The 15,626-nt window shown below is 38.5% G+C and overlaps 1 protein-coding gene across 3 annotated transcripts in view; it reads left to right on the top strand.

The window, feature by feature from the left end:
- The window catches only part of LOC130916123 (receptor-type tyrosine-protein phosphatase zeta-like), a 129,785-nt gene that overhangs the window by 82,266 nt on the left and 31,893 nt on the right, over nucleotides 1-15,626 (top strand). For 2 of the 3 annotated variants that reach the window (XM_057836580.1, XM_057836578.1), the window contains exons 11-16: nucleotides 623-663; nucleotides 809-2,210; nucleotides 3,051-3,488; nucleotides 6,621-6,759; nucleotides 14,982-15,061; nucleotides 15,133-15,218. In XM_057836580.1, coding sequence (XP_057692563.1) covers nucleotides 623-663; nucleotides 809-2,210; nucleotides 3,051-3,488; nucleotides 6,621-6,759; nucleotides 14,982-15,061; nucleotides 15,133-15,218 — 2,186 coding nt within the window. The remainder of the gene's footprint in view (nucleotides 1-622; nucleotides 664-808; nucleotides 2,211-3,050; nucleotides 3,489-6,620; nucleotides 6,760-14,981; nucleotides 15,062-15,132; nucleotides 15,219-15,626) is intronic. The other variant, XM_057836581.1, reaches the window with a different exon arrangement.

Here is a 15,626-nt window from a genome sequence, read left to right as displayed (position 1 = left end):
GACGCATTCAACTAGTCTATCAAGGAGGACGAAACAGAAAACGATATACTGCAAATGAACTCCTGGCATGATAATGTTCTTTTTAGCATGGAAATGGCTGAACTTTCCTTCCCTACTGTCCTGCTATCAATGAATTCTTTAACTTTCAAGCCTAACTTATTTTCAGACAATTGGACACACTTTTTTAGTATCTGTGTAGATTGTGAATCATCCAGGACAACATGGTAATTCCGCAAAAGTTAGCTAATTAAATTTTTCTCATTTTACCTTTAATCCAAAATGTCTTCACCTGTTTTTTTTAAAATGGAGTTCCCTAAAAATACACTCTTGGTGGGTGTTCACTTGACATTGACCAACTGTAAATCGAGGAACTCCACCTATATAATGTAGAGCTGTCGAATCAGTTTTGAATAAAGTTGAAAAGACACCATTACCCAACAGTCCAGTTGCTGAAAGTCAACATTTGCAATTCACTTTTCCCCCCATTTTTTTCTCCAAATGTTCTTATCAGTTTGTCTTCCCCACCTCACCTGTCTCTGAAGAATTATGGATTTCCTTTTAATTGAAAAGTATTGATTTTTGGCTCCCACTAATTTAGTTCCAATGTGTGTTCTTGTTCCAGGAAATAACTTGAACCCATATTCAACTGAATTTGAGTACGAGGTAAGAAATGTTCTATTCCCCTTTGTGTGAATAAAACAAAAACAACAGCACAAAAACAGACCAATAGGGAGCACCACACACATAATTTGAAAAATACTCATGTAAAAAATGCTTACAACTATTTAATATGATTTCTTCTCACCAGGAGGAGAACTACCCACCTGATCCATCACTGAATGAATCTGTACGAACAGAAGATTACGAACAGTCGTGGATTCCGACTGAATCACCTCACTATCCACCACAACATGGCGTCAGAGCCACCAAAACAGAGTCGACTACAATTGCTCCGACTTCTTCTCTGGGTACTCCTTGGCTACCCAAAGTCACCACTAGGATTTCATCTACGACTCCCTTGTACACAAACAAAAGAGATCACCGAGGTGGCATTGGTCCAAAGTCCTTCAGTGACGCAGGCCTGAATATGACAACAACAACAGTAAGCAGTTCTTGGATGAATGGCATTAAAGGTGTACCCCGAAACGGCACTACCACGGCGCCAACTGGGAACAAGACCATGACCAGGCCAATGACCACAACCATGAAAAAGACTATGATCGAGGCCTTGAACAGAACTACGGAAATGACTGCAAACACAACTGAAAAAAAGAGCATGACCATGCCATTGGACAAAACCACGACGATGAGTACGAAAACGGCATCGACCACAAACCCAAATGCAAAGAAGACAGAGACTATAAATAGCACAAATTCAATTATAACAAACATGACAGTGGCACTGACAAAAATTACAGCGACCGTGATTCCACCAAGAAATAAATCTATGACTATGACCAGTCCAACAACCAAGACCATGAATACTACAACCTCAGTGATTACAAACATGACTGCAAACAAGTCGACAACCATGACCACGCCATTGAACAAGACAATAAATATGGACAACACCATCATCATGACACTGCAAATGAACAAAACTACAACCATGCCAAGACCAACGACCGGGACCATGAACAAGACCACAACCATTAATACAACAACAGCAGTGATTACAAACACAACCACATATAAGACTACAATGATAACTAGTCCAACGAACAAGAACTCAAGCATGAACAATATCATGACCATGAGCCCGCCAAACAATAAAACTATGACCATGATCAGACCAACAACCAAGACTATTACTAAGAACACAACGATGAATAAAACATTGGCCGTGACTACAAAAATGACAGCAAACACGACCATGACCTCACCAACAAATAAAATAAAAAATAATATAAGGCAAACAAACACAACCCTAAACAGCAGTGCAACCACAAACAAGAGTATGACCACAAATTTCACCCACCATAGCGACCAGATCATGAAGCCCTCAAGCCCATACAAAGATATTACCACAAATGCAACAGAGGACGCAAGAAGATTCCATTTTGATGATGGGGTACGGGTCCAGGGTGAACCCTCACAGGAATCTCTGCCGCGAGGGTCTACAACTCCCATCATCCCTCATTTTTCAGCCACAAAGACCTCGGGATGGCAGAGTGGTGTTCTTTTGCAGACCACACCGCCGCTCTCAAAGGGTGAGCACCTCTCTGTCCTCCCTGCTTTTTCCTCCCACTCTTCCCTTCTACACGATGTCATGGAACCTGACCCTTGCCCTTTCCCCTCCACCTGCTTGCATGAGTTACCCACTTACTCCGCCCTGGACTCTGCCCTGCTACCTCGCCAAATCCTTGCTTCTCACACCTCCTCTCACCTTGCTCTCTCTTTCGCTAATGACTTAGTGTCTTTTTCTATGGGTGACTTTTCCAAGGTGTCCCAGGTTTCCCTGTCCCTCAGCCCCACTTTGAGGTGGGACAAGCCTGTTGGTACCACCCTGCAGCCTCGCGAAGACACAGCTTCTCGCCCAACCATTTCTTTTGCTGATAACTTGGAATCTTTCTCTTCGGGTGATCCCGCCGAGGTGTCAGAGTGGGGGACGTCACTCTCTGATGTGTCACTGTCACTGAGCCCCACCTTGCAACCGTCTGTTCCACTCTCTGGTGACTTCCCACTTTCCACCGCTACTCCCGGTCTGACCCCATCGTTCTCCAATGAAGTCGAGCTTTTAGGCTATGGGACAGGAAGTACTCTGGATACTTTTCTCTCTGAGGATGGCGTTGACGGCCTCCTGGACACCATGTGCGGTTGTTCCCTGGAGCCGTCAGCATCCTGGCCTTATGCATCACCCCAAGTTACCCATGGGGCCTTGAATTCAGCCCCTGTTGCCAGTGTGGATTTCTTAGCGAGTTCTTTGGGTGTCTTTGTAAGTTCTTTTTCTGTGGCAGCTTCTGGTGGCCTAGTGGTTTTGATTTCTCCCTCCTCGTCAGTGCCCCCCCTTCTGTCAGCCACTAACAGTGAGCCCCCCCTTTCTATTCCAGCGAGCACATCCGAGCCCACATTGTCACTGCCTTCTGGCCCCACGACACCCACTTCCTCTGAGGCCAGTAACGGCATCTCCGGCTCAGGTTCCCACATAGATCAGGAGTGGGACAGAGTCCAGGTGTCCGGCTCGGGTGAGGGCACATTTCCTCATTCAACGAACCCACCTTCCACTACTTTGGAATCTGGACAGACGCCCGAGGACATGGATGACCGCTCCTCAGCATTCTATTTTGACAGCGAGAGCGGGAGCGCTACAGGATCCGGGCGAGCTGGCGCCGCCACACCTATTACAACTTCAGTCCCCTCACCTACGCCTCTAGAGGAAAGTGGCTCGGGTCATGCCGAGAACCTGTTCGACAATGACACCTCCTCTGACTTCAGCATTCCCGAGCAAACCCAGCAGGAGTCGGAGAAAGAGGAGGAGCCAATGGCAGGTAACCACTCCCAAGCCGGCGGGAGAACACGTCCAGACAAGTTACGTGATGCTGATAGCTGTCAGTCTTCATGCATGCGAAAGCAGAACCATTCTTGACTTTCATCACTATCAGTCTGTTTCCCAGCGGCAATCCATCTCTGAAGTAAAGAAGTATACAATAGAACAGGTACATACTGTAAATTCTTGCAGAGAATGAAGAGGAGTTTAACAGCTTTAGGCTTTAAGGACAGGTGCACAAAACTAGTGAAGAAATTATACAATAACTATATAGTGCAACAAATCAGCGAAAACTACACAACAAAAATATTTTCTTATAAATGTATATACGGCGGAAAACACACAGGTGATTTGTTCAACTTCTGCTCTGAGACCCCCAGTTTGGCCAAATTTCAAAATTGCTATATGCATGCATAGGCGAAGTCTGACTTTTGGGGCAGGGGGCACAACATGTTGATGACCCCGAAACGCAGTGTCAGCAATAAAATTAAAGTACAAGAATATTTATCATAATAAGTTGAAACTGAGCGTTTTTTTTTTTTTTTTTGTTTCCCATTATTCTTGAGGGAAATTCTAAATCGGGCTGTTTAGGACAGCCATACTTCTTGCCGAGATTGTCATCCATTCAATATAGTACGCCCGCCGATGTCGTGCCAATGTAGTTACCCTCGTCAAAAATTGTACCCCCTGGGCGGAGACACTGCGCTGCACTGATTTTTTAATGTAATTATCTAGTTTTAAAACATGGCCTATCCATCAAAAAAACAAACTTTTTTTTCTTCTGTCGTATAATTTTACGTACGTACTGAAGGTAAAAAAAAAGGAAATGTTTTACTGTTTTACCCGTAGGATGACCTATAACTGTTAATACTGTAATTCAAGTCCTATATGGAGTTTCTCCAGTTTCATAAACTATGTCCAAAATATAGAAGTATAACTGTGGTTCTTTTCTGGCTTCAATTAATAAGGTCGACATAACTCATAACTAATGTGTGTGTGGCACTCCCGCGGCCAGGGCATCCAATTTTTGACAGAGGTACATTGGCAAGACACTGGTGGTGACTCTGTTGTACAATTAGCATCTTTAGTGGGGGCAAATTGAAAGTCCGATCACCATTTTGGCGGTTCGTGGTCCACAATTTCAATCCGTGGTTCTTGTTCAGAAGTTGTTGTAGCTTTTAAAAGATAAGGTTTGAAAAAATTACGTATATCCATCTTGCCCCTTCGGTCCTCGGGTGGGTTTGGCTAAGCAAAGCAAATGACCGTCTAAGGTGCTAGTCACATGATCAGTCTGAAAAATAATATTGTGATGATGTGCGCCGAGTACAGTTGAAGAAGCGATGCATACACAGCGAGTCCATTTCTCTTATCCAATAGTTTTTCTTGGCAGCGTCTTGTAACTTAACTCAAATGCTCTTTATCTAAATGAAAGTAACAGACCAAAAGATAAAAAAAACGCATTCACAACAGAACAAACAAAATGAGTAGATTTCTTTCGAGCACAATGCACTAAGCCACAGTCAAAAATTGTTTTGCGCTCCTAACTACCAACCACTGTGTCCTGATAAGCTGTCTGTGTAGCATGTCTCAACGAGTGTCAAGACACAGCTGTGAATGGCCACAGCCGGACTTTTGGGGGATTTTATGGTGAAACAAGGTAATATAACAAGAATCGCAATGCAGAAATCACAGACATCAAGGAGTGGTCAAGATTAAGCGATAGTTATGAGGTAGATATCCGTGACCTATTTACAGACACTTTTGTTTATTCTGACGTAATTTCTTTAAAAGTTCAAAATATGTGAGTGAATAATTGTGTAGTCTTTTTTTTAAACTAAATATTAGACCTCAATTAATGATTCTAAGCTATAAATGATAGCCATTTCGAAAAATAAATCTAATTACTTACCTTCATTTTATGGCTGGGTTGAAACAAAAGCGGTTGCCCGGTGACCGTAAACTGGGGTCTCCATGGTAAAACGGACAAATGAAAAATAGTTCGGGGGCTTAATGCGCCATGAAACTTTTATGGCATCACATAAACATATTCTTCTATCAAACACAACAGTTCCTTGGGCTTAAAATATTTCAGTTTATTGTAAAGAGGGGTGCAAGAGCAGAAAATGCTTTTTCAGCTTTGTCTGTTTGCCGCCATACATATACTGTATATACTGTGTGTGTCTATATACAGTGCATGAAATAATTGATCCCATGATTTTGAAAGTTTTCATTCTAAGAACACAGTCACTGATTTTTATGGCAGCTTAATTTTAAAAGTGGTATAAAGAACATCAAAACACAACTACAGCTGAGAGTATCTAAAAAATTGCAAAAATTACGAGAAATGTAAAATTAAAATGCATTTCATTGAGGGAAATAAGTGTTTGATCCCCAAGCACAACATTACTTACTATATACATTAGAAATAATTGCAGTCCACTCCTCTTTGAAGATCATCCCCACATTGTAAAACATTATGGAACACAACAAAATACAACATAAAAAATATACTAATCAACAAAAAAAAAGGAAATATCAGAATAATAAATTTACGTCATTTAAAAACGGCTAAATCTATGATTATAATGACCATAACAAATCCTAATACAACCCGGAGGTCTCCATTAAGGCCACCAGAGGGTAGCAAATCACTAAACACACTCAACGTTCTCCTGCAACCCTTGCCGTCACGTTAATGAGGCGCTATTTTATTACACATTAAATTGGAAAAATCAAAGCTAAGATGAGCTTCAGGTTAATATAACAAAACAATCCTGGTTGCCAAGCAGGCTGTCGTCTTCATCTTTTTCTTGTACATTATCAACTTTTTGGAATCAGTCTTGACATCTTGATCTTCTTCATTCAAACTTGTTCTCTTGGAGTCATTACCTTTTTTTCTCTTGATCATTTTCTACGCCGTCGCTGTTATGGGCATATGCTTTAAAATGAAGACATTTTTATAGCTTTTGGACAAAAGATTTCCACCCTTAGAGGTAAGGAAGGAGCCAAGTGATCAAAATACAGACGGACGACATCTCCAGACATTTAGTGTTTTCTTGTATGGAATTACAGTATGTCTGAACCTTTCTTGTAACAATGCCCCGTCTGTATGCGTGTGCTTGTGTTTTCGCAGACGTGAGCAACAGCAGCCATGAATCTCGTGTGGGCTCCATAAGGGATGGCGAGAGGAAGGCAGTGGTCCCGTTGGCCATCATCTCCACGCTCACAGCACTAGGACTAGTAGTTCTCATCGGCATCCTTATCTACTGGAGGTGAGCAATTTTTCCCTCCCCACAGATTTCCCCCTTGGTAAAAATAGTCATATCGAGATTGCAACACTACTTACATTAGGTAGCATATTCAATAATGGTATATATCTCTATTCCTTTTGCTATTTCTCTTCTCCCTCCACCCCCCCCCCCCCAAAAAACAACATTTTCTGTCCAACTGCATTCTCTGAATATACAATACAATATAAGCAACTACAATGGGAATACACCAAACTCTCATCTCAGACTTTTCTAGCCTATAAAGACACTAATAAAATTCAGTCCCTGAAAGCATGTTTTAAAACCAGTCTTGGTATTAGAGGTTAAGGTTGAGGGTCATTTTTTTCCAAATCCGTGTCCTTCAAAGCCAGAACTTTCCTTTAAATCTGCTCTGATTACCGCCAATCTTGAACCGTTTTAGTCGCATCTTTGCATTGTTTTTTCATTGTGTGCAGGCTGGAGAACATCGGCATAAATGACACAATTCCATGAAAGTATTTGAATATTTGAGGCCTACATTTTAAATGAACTTCTTCTCGAATTAGCTTTGACATAAATGTTGCTTCTGGCATAAATGTTGCTGACAAATGTGCAATCCAAATCAGATTTGGATTAATCTCTGCTTATACGTCACACATTTCAAATCACATAAGACTTGAGAAACATCATTCTTAATGTTTCCAGATGTTAAACATAATTTTAATCCAGATGGATTGTGAGCAAAACGTCAATTTGAATAACGTCCTATGAAGGAAAGCTCTCATCAAGGAAAAAAGAAATGCATTTACGGCAAAAGGGTAGACAGGAAGTGGATGAGATCAAGGAGCCTTTATCTGCAGAACATGATCTCAATCCTGTTCTTACACGCTCATTGCTGCGTGTATGCGTATGTGCACACGCGTGCATGCGTGTGCATGTGCCCTACGTAACAAAGACCCCTGCGTTGAATGAAACTGACTTCAAAGTGTCACAAGGCTGCATGTTGTGAATCTCAAAAAAAAAAAAAAAATAAACAAATAAAACAGTTGTGCATGTATCAGGATAAAGCTTGCATAATTTTGGCAAAAATCTTTTGCTTTTGATTAATCTCAATATTTCAGACACGTATGAGTCTATAAATGTTGTACTCTCAGAACATTACTGTTTTCAAAAAGTTTAATGAATATTTGATTTATTATTATTATTTTTTTTTAACTCCTTGATAATTATTCCCCCAAAATTTTTGGGGGGTCGAAAATCCGGATTTTTCAAAAATTCATACATTTTATATTAAGGCAGTATATGGTATCCTTATTTTATTTTCAAAAAATGTTTTTCCACAGAAAAGTTATATATATACAGTATATATATATATATTTTTTTTTCAGAAAATTGTCAAATATAAATTTTATGTCTCAATTTAAAAAAAATGTTGCTTGTCAAATAAATTTTCATTTGGAATTTTTGACATTTTCTCTCATACTTTTCCACTATTAGAAAAATATTAAAACCAAAATGAAAATACTTTGCCGGTGAAATAAGCAACTCATGCAATCCAATCATGTCAAACATATTTTGTGCATTTTTCATCACTGGCATCAACATGTTATTCATGTTTGTCATCTCTACAAGATGCGTGTCCATTCACTAATCACACATGGATTAATCACGCAGGACTGAGCGGGGAAGGGGCAGAGTAGGTTTGGGTGAGGGTTAGAAAAGGACAGCCTCCAGATTAGGACGGCATAAAAAACATCATCCCGTGCTAATGCTGCCGTCGTGTCCCACGGCTCGGTGCTTGCTTGCTTGATGCACTTGTGTTTTGAAGAAGATTATAAAAGGGAAAATTAGCATTGAGATAAACGTAATTCAAGTTGATCAGTTAACAATTTAAGTAGCCTTAATTTTGAATATCAACCGAGAAATTGTTATTTATTGATCTTCTGTACTGCTGCATATCCCAGTTAACGTGACAAAGAAAATACAAAAATGTTTTTTGGTACACTATTTTGCACTCATAAATGCAGTACAGTATATGCTGTATATTTCCAGGTTGAGTACAGTAAATAATCACAAGTGCTATACAGCAGTGGTCCCCAACCTTTTTTGCACCACGGACCGGTGTGATATGGGCCTTTTTTTTCAAGGACCGGCAATGTGTTGCAGAAAATGACAGCACATCTAAAATAACACGACCGGGCTCAAACAAACATTAAGTGCAGGGAAACTGTAACTCACCATACACAGAATCAACCTTTCCTAACAGCGACCTCTCCTGAAACTTGATGGAAAATATCCTTGGTCGCAGGCATAATGAGTTCGTCTCTTAAGGCTTTAGGAATACAGTTCGCCACGAATTTTGATGCTCTCAGTGCATTCACTTTTGTTACCTCGTTTGCTAACTTTTAGCCACATATTATACAGAATTGACCTTGTTGTAGGCTTCTGTTCTGGCTCAGCAGGTAGCCTTTTCCCTGTAAAAAAAAAACTATCAAAAAACAGTCCAATAACGTCTGTTTTTCAGTCATCTTGGCTAACGGGTGGACTTATTATTTCTGGGAATAAATCTGATGCGCCTACGTCATTATCAAGGACAAGCGCACATAAATAACTAATCCGAGCAAAACGACTGGAATTACGTCGTCCGCCATTGCTAAGGTGTGCCACCCCCAGCACACAGCCAACAGCAGCTAATGTTACTGTTTACATTGACTGATGCTGGGCTGGTATAAGTGTACAAACACCCCAGTAATGGCGGCCAACAACTAAAGGGTGACGTACACAAATCTCTACTCGGATTAGTCAATAGAGTAGATAGGCATATTGATCTGTCAAGAGCAGTGTTGTTAATCTTAGTTTAAAAAAAGTAATTAGTTACAGTTACAAATTACTTCTCCCAAAAAGTGATTGAATTAGTAACTCAGTTACCTCAATGTAAGAGTAAATCTCGGCAAAGTAATTGTCGTTACTTTTCATGCTCTACACGTTATTACATGTTCCATTCTATAACGTTTTTCACATCAAATATGTTTATACCGTATTGGCCCGAATATAAGACGGCCCTGATTATAAGTCGACCCCCTCTTTTTCAAGACTCGTTTGAAAAAAGACTTTTTGAACACCAAATTAATTTTTATACAGAAAATAATTACAGTACATCTGAAACAAATGATTATGAAAATATATTTGAGAGAAAAAACATGTTATTTTGCCTCATTCAAATCTTAATATCTGAACATTTAAATATATAAACTAAAGTCCAATCACAATCGTAAATGAATGGCTTCTGGTTTTTGAAATGTAAATAAACCAATCTATTGTGATAAAACAACGAAATAGCAATAACTGCATTAACCATCAAAGTGAAGTCTAACTGTAACTGCAGTCTTGAAACAAATCTGACATAAGGAAAAACATTTCAATAAAATAATGCAAACTGGTTAAACTTGAGAGTAGCTGAGATCTGTCATGACAGAACATTGCTTCAATGATATCTGATTCAATGATGTCGTGAATGGGTATAACGTCTAGACCGTGAATATAAGACGACCCCCACTTTTTCAGTCTTATTTCAATGCAAAAAACACCATCTTATATTCGGGCCAATACGGTATTAACTGATTGAATTGAACTGAACTCTTTTTCATTTAAAAAAAAAAAAAAAAAACAGGTCACATTTTTTAATTTTTCTTTTTAATTTCACCTATATGAGAGTGTAACGGTATAAAAACCTCAAAGTCAAATGTTGTGAAAAAATAAAAAACCTTTTGTTTTTCCTGTTGTACTGAACCCGCACCGAACCGTGGTATGAACCGAGGTACGTACTGTACCATGACTTGTGTGTAATGTCACACCCCTAATATACAGTATATAGATATATTATTCAATATGCAGATTATTCAATATGCAGGTGAGGCTCTGAATCCCTTCCAAATCCTACCTTTGCTCAAGTCATTTTGATTAAAAAAATAAATCACACAAAGTTTATGGATATGTCATTCAAGAAAATTATAGGGCAAGGGACTATTTTTGGCAATAAAAAAACAAAACAAATTATTAATATATTGTAGCATCTACAAAGAAAACCCCCACTTTTTTGATGATAATGCATACTCAAGAGGAAAACAGTCAATTATTAACAATTAATTGTACCCACCTAAATGCCACATACTGTATGTAAAAAAAATTTAAAATAAAAAAAGTTGCCTGGGAATTTAAGGTGACGCTTTCCACAATAAATGCTAATGCTAGCAAGAACGCGAATGCTACGGTAACGCTCCGAGCCACCTAGCATCGCGTTTGCAACGGCGTCACAACCCCCTTCCATCATACCTCCTTCCTGCTCTGCTCTCTCCATGTCTCCCGTATCATTCAACCAAATTGTAGTAACATGTGCCTTCACACCCTCAATAAGGGTAACGACGTTGCAAAAATGGGAAAAGTCATTACCGTAAATTCCGGACTATAAGCCGCTACTTTTTTCCCTCCCTCAGTATCCTGCGGCTTATCGTCCAGCGTGGCTTATTTGTTGATTTATTTGGGTTCATTGGTAACACTTTATTTGAGAGCGGCGTCATAAGACCGTCATAATTATAACACTATCAAGGGCATTAATGTATGCTTATGACAGATGTCATTGTCATCCGGCAAACTGTCACTATCTCCATTTATGTTCAGCTCGGATCTTTTACATCCATTCAAAAGTGAGATAATTTGCCGGATAACACTAAATGACATTGAGTATAAGCATTCGTTATTTGTCAGAACAGTGTCATGTCATAATTATGATTGTCTAATGACAGTTTTATGGCTCCACTTTCAAGTAAAGAGTTACCAAATACCATATCTAGCAATAAATGAAACAACTGAAACAGTAACTGAAGAAATAATTTGCATAGAACATGAATTTTGATTGTTATTTTCATCTGTAGTGCTGCAATGCATCCTAGGAAGCATGTCGGATGAAAACAGTGTTGACAGCAGGTGGAGCAGTGATGGGCAAATTAAGCTTCTCGAAGCAATGAAGCTTTTCAGACCATTGGTTCAAAGCTTCATGGTGGTTCATTTGGTCTTATGACAGTCTTACAGTGCCGCTGTCAAAATAAAGTGTTACCGGTTACTATCTTTTGGTGTAAATATTCCATAATACAGTGATGAGTGTTGCGGCTTATAGTCCAGTGCGGCTTATCTGTGGACAAATGCCGTTTTTGTGTCAAATTTGGTGGGTGCGGCATATAGTCAGGTGCACCTTATAGTCCAGAAATTATGGTAATTAGATTACTCACTACTGACAAAAATAACACCGTTAATAATAATAACAATAACGCCGTTATACTCTCATGCCGTTATTAACAACACTGGTCAAGGGGCACCGGCCAGATTGCGGTCGTTAACAAATTATTTATTACTTCTCTGTGGCCCAGTAGCAAATGTGCCATGGACCGGTACCCAGCCTGGTGGTTGGTTATCACTGCTATACGGTCCTTAAAAAAAGACCACAAAACAATAAGAAAAGAGTTGTGTATATTTCTGAACAGAAATGACATTTTCTCCAAAAAGTACATGTCAAAAAAGAAAAACAGAAATATAATTTTTTTTTTTTTTTTATTCATTCAATCATTAATTTCCTTGCCGCTTTTCCTCACGAGGGTCGCGGAGGTGCTGGAGTCTATCCCAGCTAACTACGGGCAGTAGGCAGGGTACACCCTGAACTGGTTGCCAGCCAATATTTTTATTATTACATATATTATTATTATTATTAAATACAGTATATTAATTTTTTAAAATATTTGTTGAAAAATTCATTCTGGAAAAAAATTGAATTTTTCATAGTTAAAGTTTTCATTCCCTGATTTAAAAGCTCGAAATGAGTGAGTGTTGGTCATTTTGGCATTTTAATCTGTGCTGAAGTTTGACAAATTTGACAGTATTTTCCTTCTCCTAATCTGTGATGTCCATTTTTGGACAAGATGCCGCTGACTTGATCTTTTTTGTAAAAAACTAATCCCATGGAGTCTTGTTGGGATTAAAAGCCTATATTATCCTCTACTGCTCCTATATTTTTGTAGGATTAGTAGCTAAAATCAACAAGATTATGCCCGTGAGTTTTCTCAAACTCCCCCAGGTCTCCCAGGAGACTGACAAATCACCATTCATGTTGTTATTCTTGTGAACACTAACTTTCAAGACCTACTCCTCCGTCCATCGTGAACTGTTAGTCTTAAAAATAGATCGATCAGAGCCCGATTTTATATGTTTTTTTTTTTTTTTTTTGTATCAGGTCTGATTAATTAACTGTGGATTTATTGTGCCTGTTTCCAAGTTAGCCGTTACAGAGCAGTGCGGATTTATTGTTGCCTGTTGGTTAGTTGTTTTTAAGGCGGCGGCTCATGTTTATTTGATTCAAGGACAGAACGAAACACAAAACTACTATATCAAACACAGTGGACCTGGAATACGCTGCCACAGTGTTATTTTTTGGATCATATAGCAAAGGAAAAAACGCATTGGAGCACTGCTTCCGGCTTCTCAGCCGCGACATCGACTACACTGCACTGATTTAAATATATTTTATCTGATCGAAAACATTTTTTTCTGTTTAAAGTGTAAAACTACAGAATAGTGAGAAGTGGTTCACTTGTCTTCCACAGTTATGAAGCTGAGGCTTCAAAGCTCTTCGAGTGGTTTCCATTTTTATTACAGGTAGCAGGCCTGTCAAGTCGCCACTCAAGTTGTTGTTGTTGTTGTTGTGGACACTCACATACAAGTCTTGCAAGTCGTCTTGAAACTTGGTAGCTACAAATTTGGCATATGTATGTGTGGGTCTATATGTGCAGTATGTTATTTTGCGCTGATAACATATGTTTTTGTGCTGGTAAAAATAAATACTTTTTTTTTTTTTTTCTATATCTTGGGGTGTGGGGGGAGTTATCTTAATGTCTTTATTTTTAAGGTATTACAACTTTTTTTACCACTGAAATAGGAATTTCTGACTTTTAAAACATAAATATGTCATTGATATGGCTTTTCGGGGTACACATAATAGTTGTTCACATAATTGGCACTAGGATTATGTATACTAATACAATAAACTGTTTTAAAACCCCATCTGTTAAATTTGTGACTTCATGATTGAAAAAATATTGTTTTATTCTCATTGTTTTATTATTTTACCTGGAAAAATATTTAATTTTACTTGTTAGGATTATGATGTTTTTGTGACTTCTTGTACTGACTTCTTAAACACAACTTTTTTTTCTAAAATATAAACCTCTCCAAAAATAAGCAACTCTTTTATTCTCATACCATTCAGGGGTACACGTGATAGTTGTTTTTATATTTTTGGGCATGAAGATAATATGGGTTCAGTTTGAAACTTGACCACCAAAGGATTCAATTTACCGACTGTAATTTAAAGATCACCACTTTTTCTCTCCTTGTAAAACTACAAATATTCGATAAATATTCAATTCTGACTTTTAATTCCCGCAAAATTTTGCTTCTTTCATGTAGAGGTTATAACCTTTTTTCAGGGTTGCCGCGGGTCCTAAAAAGTCTTTAAATTTTAAATCCGGACCGTTAAGGTCTTATAATGTCCCAAATTTAATGGGAAATTGCAGTAAGTATTAAATTTCCAGACGATGCATTTGATGCCAGGGAAAATTGCTGTGGTCTGCCGTAAAACTTCTAATGGTGTGTATTTGTTTTATGAATGGCTGTGCACTAAAAATACGAGTTTAGGAATAAATATTACACGGTACATTGTCTGCAACCTCGGCGAGCGTAAATATGCAGAGATGGGGAAGTGTAAATTTAATCAAAAATGGTTGGAAGATGGTTTATTTAAGAGGCAGTTGGCTCCTGGTGGAAAAAACATCAGTGCCCTGTGCAAAGTCTTGCAAAAAGACCTTTTCGTTATACTATGGGGGTCAAAGCCGTCGAGTTAGAGGAGAAATATGCCAGCAGTCTGTGGCAGCAGCTCTGTGTTTACAGTGAAATAAAAGTTTTTTTTTCTTAATCAAAAATTGTTGCGGCGTGTTTGGTCTTACATTGTATTTTCAAGGTCTTAAAAATTCCTTCAATAGCAGTAAATTTGACTTTTAAAATGGTGTAAGAACCATCTTTTCTCAAACACAATCCAATGGTATTTAGGGTTACTTATGATGGATATGTTTAACTTACACTGAGATTATAAAACATGTAAAAATCTTAATACAACTTGTAAAATTTGCGACTTTTGGCCCCAGGATATGTTTCCAGACAGCGCACTTTTATGTGGATGAAAGCACCATTCCCTGTGTCACCGCCATGCCCGCTTTCACGTCTGGTAATCCTGTCGCAAACACCTCCAAAATAAAAGTACCCCGTAAGATGTTTCACTCCCTGTTTGCCTTGTAGACGAAAAAGCAGCACTTCCTGCCAAAGATTTTGTAAAACATGTTGCGGAGCTTCACCAAACCAGCGGATTTCAGCGCAAGTTTGAGGTGCGTTTAAAGTTTGTCTTTTTTTATTTATATTTGTTTTTGTTTTGTTTATTTGTTTTTCTAACCATGGAAAGTGAAAAATGTCAAGTGTGTGTGTGTGTGTGTGTGTTTGCATGATGTGTCTTGCTTTCGTTCCATGTGCTTGTCATTTCAAAATAGCCGATTGGGGGCCAAACATCAATATGGAAATTAAAATGATTGACACTGATTAAAGATGGGTAATATGTTTTTTGCAAATTGGCAACGGTTAACTGCATTTCTGAAAAACATATTTTTTGAAAAACTTTCATAATTCCCTTATACTGTGTACCCCTTAAAATGTATATAGACACTTTATTGTGTTTTGTATGTTTTAATTATATACAGTGAGGAAAATAAGTATTTGAACACCCTGCCATTTTGCAAGTT

Source organism: Corythoichthys intestinalis, chromosome 5, assembly GCF_030265065.1.
Source record: "Corythoichthys intestinalis isolate RoL2023-P3 chromosome 5, ASM3026506v1, whole genome shotgun sequence".
Taxonomy (NCBI): domain Eukaryota; kingdom Metazoa; phylum Chordata; class Actinopteri; order Syngnathiformes; family Syngnathidae; genus Corythoichthys; species Corythoichthys intestinalis.
Note: the sequence above shows the minus strand (reverse complement) of the source record. Positions and strands in the feature narration are given on the sequence as shown.